Raw genomic sequence first — 16,153 nt, 5'->3', positions numbered from 1 at the left:
TTTTTTTTTTTCTTTTTATTGCTCAAAACAATCACCAGGAATACTTTATCTGGCTCTTATCTTAAATTGGAATCAAACGGCAAGGTCTTTCGGCTCCTAGCTGCACCAAGTAACTCCCTGGGGAGGTGATGAGCATTCACAGGCCACTGGCCCTGATCTGGCAGGATTTTCTTTGCCAACTCTTGCTGACAGTTGCTCTGATTATTGCCCTTTTTTTGGCCAGCACTGTCAAAATGGTCAACTGTCCTAAGAGAAAACAGCACGACAAGGAACGCTGCATTTCTGGATCCTCCGACTTCAGGGTTGACCAGGTGGTGTTTCATTTTTTACTAGTGGGGACCAGAGGTCACCCACTGCAGAGGGAGGCTGGCAGATTACTACGTGCCACACAGCAGCAGAGGGAGTGGGGAGGAAAACAGGATTTTTTTTATCACTATTGCCTTCTCAGTGCCATATTAGTAGTGACAGCTAACCCACGGTCTTGGGACCCCTCCTCTGCACTTGCCCCACTGGATTGTGGCCCCCTGCTACCCGTGCCAGTTCCACCTGTGAGGGGTGTCTTTTGTGTGCAGCGAGTCTTACATTACTCCCCCACAAAACCCCCAGCCCAGGAGAAACCCCGTGGTTTAAAAAGCTCCAAACTCAAGAGAAAGCAGTTTATGTGAAAATCAAGTACCCCCTGTGAAAGAGGTTCCTTTAGTCTAACACTACAAGTGATTAAATAATTCAACGAGGAAAAAACAAATCTTTGAGCGCAACTTCCTAAGTAGAAACTCGGAGCCTGTTTGAAACAGGATTATCAGTGGAAGAACCCTGGTATAAAGGTAGCCCCTCTGCGAACTGCACATCACCCCGCTGCCAGAGCCGCAGGAACTGGAGTCTGATGGGGGCGAGAGGCTGCACGAAGCAAACCAAGGATTCAACCCCCAGCATCGGCTCGTGCCAAAGTAAATTTATACTGCGGGGGGGGGGAGGGGGAGGAGAATTAAATCCACCTTTTACTAGCAACGGATGTTTTTCATAGCCACGTTAGTACATACGGTCCTTTTTTTCATCTTTCATGGGGAGGGAGGTGTGAATTCCACCCCCACCCCACCCCCGGTGTGTTAAGCACAGACTTTGCCAGTGCAAGACGGCACACGCGAAAAGTCCGTAAAACATTTCGCTGTGCAAGCCCGTGCACGCCGAGCAGAGGCCGCCACAGACGTGCCTTCACAGGCTCTGCACGCCGCGGAAAAGAAAAACCTTGTGCAATTCGTATTTTCCTGGTTTTTTACGACTCGCCAAAGAGGCGAGAGGCGGGCGGGGAGGAGGAGGAGGTGTTGGGGGGGGGAAGGAAAACTCGCTTCTCACATTAAAAAAAAAAAAAAAAATTGCATAACGAGATACTTTCTTTGGCAACTGCTTCCTGACAAATATTTACAAGGGCAGAGCGGGAGCGCGTTTCCGCCGACGTGAGCGGGGCCCGCCGCCACCTTCCCGGGCTCCCCGGGGCTCCGGGATGAGCCATGGGGGATGAGGAGCCACGGGCCGGGCTCGGCGGCTGCCCCATCCCAGCGCCAGGGACGATTTTCCACAACAGCCAGAGAGTCTCCCGGACTTTGCGGACGGGGCGTTTGAGAGGACGGAGTTTCGCTACAGTTGGTGCTCTGTGTTTGAGGGGAAAAAAAAAAAAAAAAAAAAAAAAAAAAAAAAAAAAAAAAAAAAAAAAAAGGAGAAGAGAAAAAAGAGAGGAAAAAAAAAAAAATCAAAACTCCCAGGCAACGAAAAGCCAAACTAAACGCGGGGGAATGGGGGATGTGGGGGGGAGACGAGAGTCACGGTAGCCTTTCGCACCCTCCCCCTTCCCTTCCCAAAGCGGGATCCCGGGATGATCTCCTCAGCTTGCATCCCCTCCCCTCCCTCGCCGCCTGTACACCCCTCGGGGCAGCAACTTCGCTCCCGAGCCGGGAACTCGTCTCTCTCTTCCCCACCTCCGGAATAAGGTGTCAGCGCCGAGCTCCCCCCGCCCCGGCCAGCCCATCCTAGCCCAGCCCAGCCTAGTCCAGCCCAGCCCATCCCGGCCTTCCCCCCGCTAGGGCCGCTTTCCCGCTCCACGTCTCCCTCCGCCCTGGGAGCCGGGCACTATTTCTCCTCCTCGCTCTGCCCGCCCTGAGCGCCGGGCGCCTGTGGAATGCCGCGCGCGGGGCCCGGCCGCGGCGGCAGGATACACAGCCGGGCCCGCCGCTCGCTATAAGAACCTCCTTGTGAGCGACGCCATTTTAAGCCTCTCGCTCAGTTCGGCGCTGGGAGCAGCGGCGGCGGCGCTCGGGGAAACGCAAACACCGCCGCCCCGCACGGCCGCCACTCGGGAGGCAGCGGCGGGGGCACCGCCAGGACCGAGGGACCGAGCGAGGGGGAGAAGGAGGAGGCAGCGGCGGCGGGGGGGAACAAGGAAGGAAAGACGGACCGGACCGAGATCGCCCGGGCAGCAGCAGCAGCCGCCGCCGGAGCCCAGGGGGACCCTGCGCTCTCCCTTCCTCCAACGGTAGTGCCGCTTTCTCCGGCGGGAACTTGGGGCGAGCCCGGGCCGGGCCCCCACCCTCGGCCCCGCGGCCGTGGGCGGGGGGCCAGGGTGTGCCCGGCGGGAAGGACGGGGCTGAGTGTGTGGGGGGGAGGGAGCGGGGGACGCTGCGGGGGTGGGAGAGGGGAGGTGGGGGGCAGGAAGGGCTCTTGGTTTCGGGAGGTCCGGACAGCTGCGTGGTTGCAGGAGCGGCAGCTGCAGCTCCCGAGGTGTCTCTTGGGAAGCTCGTCCTGGGGCGAGGGGGTGGCTGCCCGGGGCTGCGGGAGAAGGCGAGTCGCCGCTCCCGGGTCTCTGCTCTCGGCTCCTGCCTTTGCAGTAGAGCCCGGAGTACTTTAATGACCTCCATTTTTTTTTTTTTTTTAATTTGAGTATTATTATTTTAAAGATGTCTCTCTTGTTTTTTTTTTTTTTTTTTTTTAGGGGAGTACAAACTCTCCGGTGGGCTGCAGATCCCCTTTGGCGATAGGAGGGGGAAGAGAGCAGGGCACGGGTTTATTTGTACCGAATATAATTAATCACGGTCACTGCAGTCAGCGGGAGATAACTAATCTGCTGCCTTGTGGGGTTTCGCTCTTAGTGGCACTGCATATTTGCTGGAGAGGTTATGCTGCTGCTTCTGGGTGTCACTGAAATGAAGCTTCCCCGGAGCTGGGAGCAATCAAATTAAGTTTTTTAACACCCACGTTACCGGAGTCTCGTAGCGAGCGACTTGGGATCCTGGGATCGGGGCGGTGTGGGGGCTCGCACGCTGCGAGGGGAAGCGCCTGCTGCTTCCCGTGCGCAGCTGGGGGGACCATGGCGGCTCCAGCCTCCCAAATTAACCCGCTCCTGAGGTGTTTGGATCAACTTGCGGTTACTCCTAGTACTATCTAGGGCACTTATTTCTAATTTCTCGAGGAGTAGAGGGCTCCAGATGTGTTTGTTGGGTTTTTGTTTTCTCCCCCCCCCCCCCCCCCCAAAAAAAAAAAAAACCACCAAAAAAAGCTTGCTTAGTCTCTCTTTTGTTCATGATTCGAAGCTACTGGAACAGCGAGTTGTCTTAAATTTAGCAAAACCTGGAATTCTTCCCTAGCTAAAACTTGACGTAGGACTTTGGGCTGCTGCTTCTCGATTCTTTAAAAAAAAACCAAAAACAAACAAACAAAAAAAACCACAAAAACAAACAAAAAAACTCCTCTGAAGATTATCCCTTCTGGGAGGAAAGGACAATCTGCGAAGGTACTACGGGCAACTTTTGACTTTGGGAATAGCAGTGTTGATCTTTGTAATCAGCTACTTCTTGATCTCTTTCTCATGGTTCAGCCATTGTTCTGACACTGTATATTCCAGACATCTGTGGTCCTCCCATCCCCCAAAGTATGCGAGTGGTGAATGGAAAGAGGCTGGGCTGGTATGCTGAGGTCGCCGGACGGAAATCAAGGAGGGGTTTTAGTAAAACAAGATCTTTATGTGCTGAGACTGTAGTTAAGGCAAAGAGGAGAAAACTACCTGAAAGGGTATCGGGATTTTCTTGATACTAAGTTCAGACACACCAGAGAGCAACTTTCCAATTAGAATTTTGCTTCTGAATGACGAAAAGATACTGCTGCAAGGCTCTAAGAAAAGCACAAGGGGCAAAACTTACTGGTGTGTGTTGAGCAAACTTATTTTGTGAATTTCAGTAACTAACAGTCCAGGAACCTAATGTTCATCTTGCACTTTTAATAAGAAGGTGCTGACAACTGCAGGTATGTGGCTACTGTGTGGATTGTCCAGTGGCTGGTATGGTTGCAAATGAGGCTACTTAGGTATTCAGGCAAGAGTTAAAGGCTCTCTATATTCAGCAATTCAGTACAAAATCATATTGGGTGTCTTCTTCTAGAGAAATAACATATTTGCTTGTCTGTTAGTGCAGATATTTTCTGTTTAGGTATAAACTAATACGGGTGGGAATATTCATGTTGGTCTGTACGGCTGATCATTTCAAAGGGTCTAGGAGGGAAATAAGTAAAAGCATGTTGGAAAGGATATTGTCAGACTTCTTAAAACGAGGATTTTAACACAAAGCAAAGAGCAGAGAAGTCAGTTCTTCAAATGTTGTGTTACAGCCTTATTAACCCAACCTTCCTTTTTCTTGCCGAAGTTATAAACAGGCTGGGCTCTCTGCATGGTACATAGTCTACTGATGGACACCGGTGTCTTGCTGTGACTATGTGGTGTGTCAGTAACTGGCTTATCAAACCTTGGCCATGAAACCCGATTGCCTGTCAGATGTACGATTTCTTAGTGAAACAGATGTCTGTCTTTCGTGACTTCACATCTGAATCAACATTCTGAAATATACTGTGTCCTGAAGAGTTAAACCTGAGGCTTTGGGGATGGTAAGACAACCAGTCAGTACTAGCGGCCTTCTAAACTAATTTTTGCGGTATTTTGAGGGACAGAAAGAGAAGTGGCAAGAATGGGACAGGAAACATGGCTATTGTAAGCTTCTGGCTCAGAAACTGTGGTCTGAAACTCCTGGATAAGGATGTTTCTCCAAAATATTGTCTAGTAGGCAGACTAGTGTGCAAATACAGCAGTAATCAAAATCACTTATGTTAATTCATAGTTAAAGCTGGTAATGTAGAGATTATGGTGATCATGCAGTTGCCTGCAGCAAAACTTGTTCTGTGGCTCTGGTAGCCTGCATACCGTGGCAGGAAAATCAGGACTGACCTTACTTATCTTGCGCATCATACTTGATGAAGCCTGATAAAACCTTGTGAGAAACTGTGCAGGCAGTTGGGACTTGCTCTTGGGTCCTCACAACATGTGCTTGCAAGCTCCGAGCCCAGTGCCTTGCTGGGTGACTGAGTGGGAGCCTAGAAATGGCAAGCTCCTTGGCAGTAAATACTGTGTGTGACTCTTCCTTATCTCTTCAGATAAAATTATTGCCATGGTCACATGGACAGGGCAGTATTGCTGATTTTTCCAGTTAAACATTGGAATCTTGTTTTGGAGTGCTTTGGTTTTTATGCACCAACTGAATTCGTTAGACTTGCTAACATAAGGCAGCCTGGCAGTGGTTAACTTTTAATATCCATTTCTGGCACTTGATTCCAGGGTAAAACAGGCTGTACCTGAAGAGGTTAATGTCTTTAAAATATGCTGGCATTGTGTAGCCTGTGTTGCCTCTCATAAGAAGAAAGGTGCCAGAAAAGTTGAGTTCTGTTTTTGTTGTGGTTGGTTGGGTTTGTTTTCTGGCACTGACAGATAACTTCAAGTGCAGGGGAGGGCACTAATGGAAGTCTTTTTCTGGCACTTCTGTCTGTGTGGAGCACCAAACTGTGATGAGGTGAGCAGGTGAAACATACCTGTAGCTCTGCCTGCCCTCGTGAATCTGTTAACTCTGTTTTGATGTGAAAGCAAATGCATCCTGTACTTCTCTTGCCTTGGGAAGTAGGGGTGCAAATGTTGCTTTACAGAAGAACTTTTTGTTCATGTTCCAAGCTGCTTTAGGAAACAATGTACACTGGCTGGATTAGTATTGCAGAAGTGAAGTGCCCGCTCTGTTGCTCAACACTCAGTCAACTCTGGAACCTTGTTTGAGGAGTGACTTTGTTAATTTAAAGGTTGAAAGAGTTAATCCAATATTCTACGTTCTGCTTTTAGAAAATAGTATGAGCTAGCTGGATTTTGCTGGAGTTGGCAAACACAGTGTGCACTGTAAGTGTATTTGCTGGAACCAGCATTTCTAGGCTGACTTACTGCGCTAAATAGACTTGTATAAATTGGAGAAGTTTGCCAACTCTGCAGCAACTGTAGCAAGTAGTTCTGTATTGTCCTGGCAACAATTCAGGTGCCCTCCAGTGGTCAGAAATCTTAACATCCTGAAGGTGCTGATAAATGCAGCTGCTTTGTCAGTTTGCCTTAATTAAAAGTGAGTTGAAGAAACATCTTTTCGTGTCAGACTTGATTAGCATGTTTGTTGTTCAAGCAGTACTTTCTGGAGTGTTGGTATGCCTTATTGTAAATACATAGTTTTTCTGACAGACAAGCAAAGACAACCACTTTCAGATTAATAAGTATTTAATTACTGTCAGTGCAGTTATGACTAATCACTCTGGTTTCTTAAACCGTGGAGATTAATGTTTAACATCCATGTTCAGGGCTGGCTACGTGGTTGCAGCCTAAGAAGAAACTAGATTATGGGCAGATACTTCCTGGTTTGGGAGGGAGATTGCTTGCTAAATTGTTGCTGTGTTAGAATGGAAATGGATGTTTTAAATTCTACTCAAACGGGAGGGAAAAATACTTGGGTAACACCGTGGCTGTCAAGCAACTAACAACCTTGTTAGTGATGTGCACGATCATGGTAACCCACTGCAGAACCTTTGAGTGTCTTTTTGATGCTCAAATCTATGTGGACATAGAAACATAAGGGCTCACAGTGGTTTGTTGCTGAACTTAGTGTTAAATGAAATATGGCATAATATTTGTCCAAATTATCATTGGTTGCCTCTAAATGGTCATGTTTTTTATTTTTGTATGTGGCTAGGTAAGACTAAAGAATGAATATGGATCCTGGTTACTGCCACCTCTACTACAGACATCTTACTCAGTGCTAAGTATGGGCGCATGGACCAAAAGCTGTAAATCAGTGCAAATTTATTAAGTGAGCCCTTCTGGCTAACTAAACCTTAGAAACACTGGCTCACCCCTAACCAAGACAGACAGAAGTACACAATGTAGATACCTAACTGTGCCCTGCAGATGAAAGGTGGGAGCTGTCTAAGCTGTGATAATGAAACTGTTTTGTGCAGCCATGAAAGTGAATGCTGCGTGAAACCGTAATTGAAAATGTGTGCCAGCAACCAAAAATCTCAAATCCATTGCTGAACGGAAGTGGCTTAGTAACTGTTTTGAGGTCACTTTGCTTGTGTTTGTGGTGCTTAGTTGGTCAAAACAATTAAGACATGAGACTAATTGGGTTGATAATCTTGTTCAGAACTTAATGCAAGTTCATAAAATTGAAACTGTCTTATCAGCTGCTGTCAAAAGATTATATGTACATTATGTGGACAAGTTCATTACTTTTGTTCTCAAACTGGATGTATAATGCCTGATTTGTAGTTGAAGCAGTTTTCACATCATAACACTTGAGATTATCATCAGCTCTTGGACAGTCAGAAGGATACTTAGGTACTTGGAGTCAGCTTTGCCTACTAATGAAGTGAAAGTTTTTGTAGTGTTGCGGTATACTTGCCAACGACAAGCTCTCTTAAATCATTACTTTCAAACATGACCTGATAATTTGTCAACTTGAGCACATAGAAACAACCAGTAATTTCTATAGAGGACAAATAAATACCCAGTGCAGAAAGTGTTTTGTTTGCAGATCTTGTTAGAAACTGCTGGTGTAGTTGCCTATGATTCTGAATATAAAGGATTGTGCTGACAGACTTCTTGCAACTCCCAAATGTTCTCCAGGTAAAGGGCAAAATTGCTGTGGATCCAAACATTTTGATTTCTGAAGTGCCAAGCTCCAGTTCTGTGATATTTCAGGTACTGCAGTGTACGTATGCTTTTAAGCAAGGGTACAGGACTATGTGAAAAGGTGTTGTCTTTACATTGCGTAGGATGCCCAGCCACGTGCCTCTGGCAGCATCAAACAAAATTCTGTAGGTCACCACTGATAGTTGTAAGAAATTATGATGGTAGGTAGCTGCTACCAACTCCCTTTTGACGTATCTACGTGTCCTGTCGGTCTGCAACTTGTACCAAAGTTGCTCTAACGTGTCCATGCTAAAGAGTGAAGTACTGTGCATCAGAGGTATCGGAGAACCTTTGTGGCATTGCCAACTCCATTTCTGGGGAGCCTTCCTGACAGGTTCTGCAGTTTGAAAGTTCATGTCTTAAAATGGCTGTGCAGAACGGTGCCTGGATGAACCGTATGTCTGTTTCAGTACCTTCCCAGATGTGCTTGTTCTGAAGTCTCTTTCAGGTTCTCATCATTTTGAGCATTAGTTATTTCACTCATTTGTCGGCTGGCAGTGGCTCTCAGGCCAATGTTACCTGTTGCTTCATTGAAACTTCTAACAGGCTGTTTTTAAAGGGTACTTAAACCTTAGTAGCTGTGAAGACCCTCATGAACTGCGCAAGCTGTTTGTGCCTGCTCTCTTAGTTGCTCAGAGTGCTGTGTTTCAGGGACAGGCAATGCTGCACCTGAAGGATACCCATCTGGCAGGGAAATTTCCGACCTTTTGTTACCTGAACAGTTGGAACTTCAGTGGAAAGTTGCTCTTCAGTGATTGATTAAAACTACCTATGTTCTGGGTGGCTTTCTGTCCTCTGGGTGAATGAAAGAAAATGTGACTGTTGTGACACTTATGATCTCAACTGCATTTGAAGTTTAAGAGTTGTCCCAGTTGAACATTTGGCAAGCTGGCTAGGAAATGTGATTCTTTACTAGCTGCTTTCTCTTTTAGGAGGAAGGGGAAGGCAAAACAGATGAGTGTCCTGTCCTATCAGAACACTCTGTAGTGCTCCAGTTCTAGTGAAGGTGAAGTGTGATGGAACCTTACAGGTTTGCTGTAAAGTTTGACCTGTTTCCCTCTGTCACATGTGCTGAAGACTGGATGGATTCAAAAACAAGCTGGAGTTTTTGGAACTTGTAACCTGAGTCTTTCCTTCACTGGCCATTTTTTGAGGAATGAGTTCTCTTTGCAGTACTGCTAACTCAGTGTTTCAAGTCTAGTCAAGACTTCCAGATGCCTGCATTTCAGTTCCATCAAGCAGTTGTAATCAACTTTGAGAAGCCTAGCAAGAACTGAAATATTTACATGCTGTTTGCTTTAGCTAATGAGCATGTGAATAGAAACTCTACTCTGTGCTTTTAATTGGTCTTAGATTGCTGAGATGGCTGAAAATAGACAGTCGTAACACTTTATTTTGTGCTGTAGCATCAAATGAATTCTTAAAAAAAGGCTAGTGTAGGATGTTATTTTGCCTTTGTTACGGGAAGGAATTTTTAGATACTTTCTAAGGCAGAAGACAAAGGCTGGAAAGGCAGAACAGTTGATGTAATAGGAAACTGGGATGCCTGAAGGAAAAAAGAAACAATGAAGTGGAAATGAAGAAGCAGAGAAGAGTGGCTGAAGTAGAGGTAACTTGCAGTGAGTGTTGGTGGATCTGTGTGTATGCTGTCAAGTAACCCTCTTCCTCTTTAAATCTGTGGATTATCTGGGCTAGTTTGTTGCATCTTTGTGCATATATTAAGGAAATTTAAAGCTTGGGAGTTGGAACCTTTAAACCTTTAAGGTCAGTTAAACATATTCCATTCAGATTTCTTAATTTCACGATGCTTGATAGGAGAAACAGATCTTAGACTATCAAGCCTTACTAATAAGAGAATTTAAAGGCCAGCTCAACACTGTTGCATATTCTGGGTTCAGAGTCAAACTTACTGTGATCTGATTAGCAAAATCTAAACCAGAATGTATTGCTGTTTGCAAGGCATCTTCTAACTTTCTGCAGGCATCAGTAGGATGCATTGTCTGAAATATTCTAGCTTGGATAAGTTTGAGCTGGGTGGATTACACAGAATACTGAGTTTATCACTGGAGTGAAGAACACTAAGAGTAGCTCAGTGGTTGGAGGGAATGATGCTAACTAAGCAAATGTTGCTTGAGGAAATGACCAGACAATTCTGTCCTGAGTTTAAAATTTATAAATGAGTTTGTTCTGTTGCAGTCCAGGATCAGTAAGATTGATTTCAGAGCAGGCATGTGCTGTGGCATTCAGGTCAAGACTATTGTTAGCTCTTAGTTTTCAGTGGAACTACTGAAATAGTTGAAGTTGCTACCTCTTGGCACAACACGTGACTATAGTAATACTGCTTTATCTCTTGCCATGGCATTTCTTTTGAGGTGGAAGTGAAGGCTACAGATCAGGGTTTCTACCATGTAAACCAGAAGAAGGCAGAAAAGTTTTAAAGCTCTGAGGACCCATGGTGGATTTTTCTTTTCAGAGGAAAAAGGCTGCATGGTGTGACTTGTTTCCTTTTGATGTTACGTATTGTGTAAGTTATTTCCATTTACTTAAAATACCTGAATGTCTGAATATATTTCTACCCAGTATTAGATATTAGCCTGCTGAAATCTGGCTGGAGATCTGGCACAAGGAAATCTGACATTACTAGGAAATAAATGAAGCTTTATATTCTGATACCTGGTATAGACAGCAGGGTAAATCCTAACTTTACTATCTCTAGAAATATCCAAGTAGTGCGTGACTTTGTTTAATACAATAATTTCCAACCTTGAAACATCATTTGAGAGCCAGTTTTCAATGAGTTTCATAATAGCTTTCGTCCATCCAGGTCCTTAAAGCACCGGTGTGCAGAAGCTAATACTGGTGGGGAACTAATTTCACAATAATCAATTAGCCATCAATTGCATATGGCTAATTGCAAAATAATCTGCACACACTGGATGTAGCTATTGATTTTAGAGTGGATGAGGTGGCTGATGACTGCAAATGCTGATACTTGAGACAGAATATGAGTGCTCTTAAGTATTGGGTTTTTTTGATATGGAAATGTAATTAAGGAAAACTTGTATTAAATCCTCTGTGGTACCTTTGTCCAAGAAATTTTTTTTTAAATGCAAGTGGTCAGAGTGAAACTCAGGCATGTTACCTGTTTCTGTTGTCAAATAAAGTATCTTCTGTTCATCTGTAGAAAATAAACGTAGACAGATGTGTCATTCCTACAGCAAGCTTCTAGAATTCCTTAAAACACACCACACCAGAATTGTACTTCCAGGACTTCTTACCAGTCTTACAGAAGCACCTGATACATGAAGACCCTCCAAAAAGTACTTTAACCCAGGACTCAATAGAAACCAAATACAGATACAAATCCTTGAAGTCTTCTTTTGAGTATCTTGGAGGACTTTATCCCATTTGGATAAGGAATAATAAGTTTACAACAGATTAGATCATGTCTTCATAAGACCTACAAGGAGTAGAAGTAGGTTTATTTGTTGCAAGATGTAGAATGGGTTAGACCAAAAGTTACTTAGGGAGACAGGTCCACCATTCATGCCTAAAAGTGCTTCTATACCATGAAAGCTGATGTTTCCACTGTCATCTTCTTTCTTGAATGATTCTCCACTCCCCTGTTTTCTAAAATCGTCTAACCACTTCCAGGCTAAGATTAAAAAGACTTAAAAAAAAGTCCTTAATTGGATCTATTTCCCAAATGTTCCACTTGAAAACTAAGGTTAATAGGAAGCTTCCACTGCATTAAGAGCAAAATATAAGGACTTGGGTCTTCTGCTCAGATAACTACAGCACTCACTTCTATGGTTGTGAACTGGTGTTGCCTGTATATTTTGGCTACAGACTTTTGCAAAGAAGATACACAGGTAGCATCACTGTCAGGCAGCTGCCTGAAAGGAAGACCATTTATAAAATCAGACCCAGAGAATACTTCCAGTAACACCTTGGGAATGGTTGCAGTAACTTCAGAGCACTTGAAGAAAAACTATTGTCCAGTATGTGAACTTGACTCAGAAGATGATTAGGAACTGCTTGTCCTTCGTAAGAAAGGTGTCATTCAGAACTGGTGATTAGTTTAAAGGTACAAGTTGCTTTACCTGTCCTAGATAAGATGCATAAAAACATGGTCAGTAGATGTGTTCCCTTTCTGTACATTGTGGTGATTGCCTGTATCACACAAGGTTTAATAACATGCTGCTCTTGAGCAAAAGAATTATGGAAGACTTGCAAACTGACTTGCTTTATAGTGACAAGGGTCTGTGTGTGGGGGGAAGTGCTTATCAAATTGGTCAGTTATAGTTTAAATCAATCCTAATAAAAAGAATTGTTCAGATTTGAGAACTGCTGTTGATTTCCTTGGTGTGTGCTCCAAAATCAGAAATTAATACCTAATCAGAAGTAATATCTAATCCTTCTCCCATTCCTTTTGAAAACTGAGAAATTTGAATTGTCTTCTGTAGTAACTTGAAATTATTAGCTCATAAGCCTTCTAAGCTCGCAGAACCATTTTTCTCAGTTTTCTAGACTGGGACAGACAGTTCACAGTACAGCATAGTGCAGTGTCCTTCACTGCTCTTTGTAGGAGTAGTTTAATACATAGTTTAAAAAAAAAAAAAAAACCAACCAGTCTCCATTTACCCCAAAGCTGGTGATGCTTGCTGAGCAAGTGGATACTGTCTTGGGGGAGGAGGAGCTTTGAGTACCACATAGTCAAAACCACTGAGGCTTATAGTAGCTGGCTGGTATGCTGAAGTTTGTTTATAAAGTGCACTGCGGCCTTCTGTCTCTTCCTGATGGTTGGCATCTGTATGGCTGACCTTGACATTTGTGTCACTAGCTGTGTGTTCTCCAGTTAATTTGAATAGGGGTAAAGGACCTGATAGATTTTTCATGGTTGAAGAATAAAAGCTTAATTATCACTGGAGTTGGTGTTTTGTTTTTTTTTTTTTTTTTCTTCCAGGCCCCCCCCACCTCCCTCACATGTACTGATCCGGGGTGTCAGGAAAATGAACAGCACAAATGTTCATACCCAGCCTGGTGTCCTTGCTCCCTTTGTAAGTGTAGGTGTTAACCTTGACAGTGACAAACAGGAAGACAAAGTCAGCAGCTTGCCTGGACTCAGTTTATCCACTTGTAAAGTTAGAAAAGAACGTGAAGGGAAAGATGGGAGAATGCTCAGTTACAAAAAATTTACTCTGGCTACTTTAGGTGGGCAGTTATTTTGAACTCCTAGGGTTGAACCGAATTTCCTATCTAAATAATTTAAAAAAAGCTACTGGGAATTGCTGAGGTGTATGTAATGCAGATTAGGATATTAGAACTTCATGGTGCAGCTAGCACCCTGATCTAGGGTCAGCATTGCAAAGACTGAATGTCTGACCGGTTATGCTGTTCTGAACACTTACTCGGTGTTCTTCTCTGCTGTTTTGTAGATGTTCTTCAATTTTATTTTGGAGTAGTGCTGCAGCTCAGTGGCTAGTATGGCCTGTTGGATTTTACCTAATGGCACTGCTGTTCTTCTGATCTCTTCAGGCTGCTGAAATTAAAACAGCCATTTCGGAGTGCAGTTGCTGTAAGCCCCTTGCCTTCATTTGTGCAGAATTTGACAGTGGAAGGAAATGATAAATGTTGTTCCCAAGCCCCATTTTCCTTATTTGAATCCCAGGTGGTACTAAATATCTCTAAGTGTAGTCACCACTCTTAGCATACTCGTAGATGAACCAGTCAACTTCAAAACTAGCTTGGGATTCATTTTTTTGGCATAGTCCTGATGGGAGGAGACTGGAAAGATTACAATAAAAATAGATCTTTTTTGTACTAAGCATATTGTGAATCCTGTATAGCAGCTAGATCTTGCCCAGTTTTCTATTGGAAATGTCACATCTGACTGTGAGGAATACAGGGAACACAGATACAATTTTCCTGTTAATGCTATCCTGCTTCGTTCTGTTTGGAAGGTGTTGGCAGGGCTGAACAAGTAATGCATAAGATCTGCAGAGAGCTATCAACCTTTTGTATAGGCATGTCCTCCACCTTAGTTACTCATTAGAATTTTTTAATTAATAGAACCGACAGCATGACTAAGTCTTTCCTTCCCCTTACCACTGTTGCTCCCAAACCTTTAACAGCGTGTGTTAGAGGGACTGGAAAAAAAAAAAATGGCTGTATTGTCAGAACATCTTCCATGCAGATTGTGAGAAGTAAACTCTGAGTTGGTTAGTCTCTTCCAGGCTATGGAGTAGAACCGGTTTAGGGACCTGAGCATTTCCAACTGCCTAACAGAGTACTTGCTGTATGTTGTGTTACGTCTTACATCAGCTTAATGCTGCTTATCTGCTGCAGATGCAGATCTGCTGTCCATTTTAAAAGAGCTAGGGAAGAGTTGCTGCCAAAAGTTGTGGGAATGCAGAGTCAGGACAAACAGCATTGGCATTTGTACAGCAAAGTAACAAGATTGCTCAGGAGCTGCTGGAGCATCTTGCAGCTGGCTCAGAGACAGTGAAAATACAAGTTTGCCTCAAAGTTGCATCACCTATTCAGTGAGACTTTATGGTTTTCTAAAAAGTACTTCTGAAGGAAACTTTAACTGGGAAACCTGTCTTTACACAAATAGAGCTTCAAATGGACTTTGTTCTCCTGACAAACAGTACTGCAGACCTGTCCTTTAAAGACATTAGTGGCCTGCCTTTACTTCATTGTCCAGGAATGTTTGATCAGCACAGCTCTAACACCTAACTGGCACACTGAAAGCCGATTGCTGCAAGAGATGGTTTTGCTCACTATACTACTTACCACTACAAATGTTTCTGGCTGGGCTGGCTCCCAGGATAGGCTGTCACCAGCTCTGTGTCTGTGCTGAAAACAGTGTTGGACTTGTGGGGGGAGTGGAGGGGAGCAAATGAAATAAAAGTGACCCGTTGTGGAGCTGTAGCCTCGTATTTCTCTTTCTGGGTTAGTGAAGAGACAGCTACAGATTTATGGTGCAAATACTTCTGTGCTGCTTGGTGCTATCAAATAGGGGTGCGTGCTGAAAATTCAGATAGGGCACCTGATCATATTTCAACCTCTTGCTCCCAATTTCTTGGCTTTCTATGCAAAAAATAAAAGTGAGTTTCACTCAATGTGGGTGTAACTAAAGGACAACTTTTTTTTTTTTTTTTTTAATGAGACTGGTTCAACTTTCAGTTTTAACTTCAAGGAAGAGTTTTGTGCAGGAAGAAACCTTTCTTCTTGTGGTACAGGAAAGGCGTAGAGGAGGAGGTGCCTAAGTAGTTATTATTTAACTGTTTAGGTAGTCTTTGTGCCACTGCAGTAATAGGATCGTGCTTTAAATGGCCATTTCAGCTTTTTCCCTGAAAATTTATGTTGTAGCCCTGTATCAAACAGTTTTTCCAGTATCTTAAAAATAGTTTATCTTTGAGGGAAATGAACAAGTCTGACACCTAGCTCTTGTCTTTGTGGCATGTCTAAGCTGAGGAATTTAATGTCTGGACCTCATCTTAAGCAAGGATAGAGGAATAAAAAAATTGCTCCATCATGGTCAGTCTTCAGCTCTTTCTCTTGCGGCTTTAAGAGGAGATTGTATCTTACATATAGTCTGACAAAAAAGGTCTAGGTGATACATCATGTTCTTTTGCATGTCTGTCCATGGAGGTTTACTAATTAGCATTTGAGTATACTCACTGTAGTAATGAAATGGCAAAATGTGGGAAGTCTTAGTTTGCAATTCTAGTGTTCTGATGTGAAATCCTGTCTTACTAGCTCTGATTAATGTTTAATGTTAGTTCTAACTTTGCTCCTTTTTAGGATCTCTGAAAGGGAGCAGGAAAGATTTCTGGGAGCATAACAAAGAAGATGGCAACTCAAGGTATGTAATGCATTACAGTTTCTGTTACTAGAATCTAGCAGGCTCCTTATTCCTCTCTTTTAACTTCTCGAAGTCACTTGGATTGAATAACGTCCGCTCTACTACAGTAATTAATACCTTACCCTGGAAATCAAACCTGCAGAGAAGTTTGTTGTCGTCAGCACTTTGGATCCCTTAAGTACAGTCAGGTACATAATCAT

The 16,153-nt window shown here is 43.8% G+C and overlaps 1 protein-coding gene across 3 annotated transcripts in view; it reads left to right on the top strand.

Annotated features, from left to right (window-relative positions):
- The first annotated feature begins 2,263 nt into the window (after positions 1–2,263).
- The window catches only part of CTNNB1 (catenin beta 1), a 22,517-nt gene continuing 8,627 nt past the window's right edge, over positions 2,264–16,153 (top strand). The window contains exons 1-3 of one of the 3 annotated variants that reach the window (XM_027899671.1): positions 2,266–2,527; positions 2,984–3,047; positions 15,893–15,953. In XM_027899671.1, coding sequence (XP_027755472.1) covers positions 15,941–15,953 — 13 coding nt within the window. In that variant the 5' untranslated portion in view covers positions 2,266–2,527; positions 2,984–3,047; positions 15,893–15,940. Of the gene's footprint in view, positions 2,528–2,983; positions 3,048–15,892; positions 15,954–16,153 lie in introns of all 3 variants that reach the window. The other 2 variants (XM_027899672.1, XM_027899670.1) reach the window with 2 other exon arrangements.

Source organism: Empidonax traillii, unplaced genomic scaffold (assembly GCF_003031625.1).
Source record: "Empidonax traillii isolate 1590-97213 ecotype Southwest subspecies unplaced genomic scaffold, ASM303162v1 scaffold682:size344182, whole genome shotgun sequence".
NCBI lineage: Eukaryota > Metazoa > Chordata > Aves > Passeriformes > Tyrannidae > Empidonax > Empidonax traillii.
This window is presented reverse-complemented; position numbering and strand designations above follow the sequence as displayed.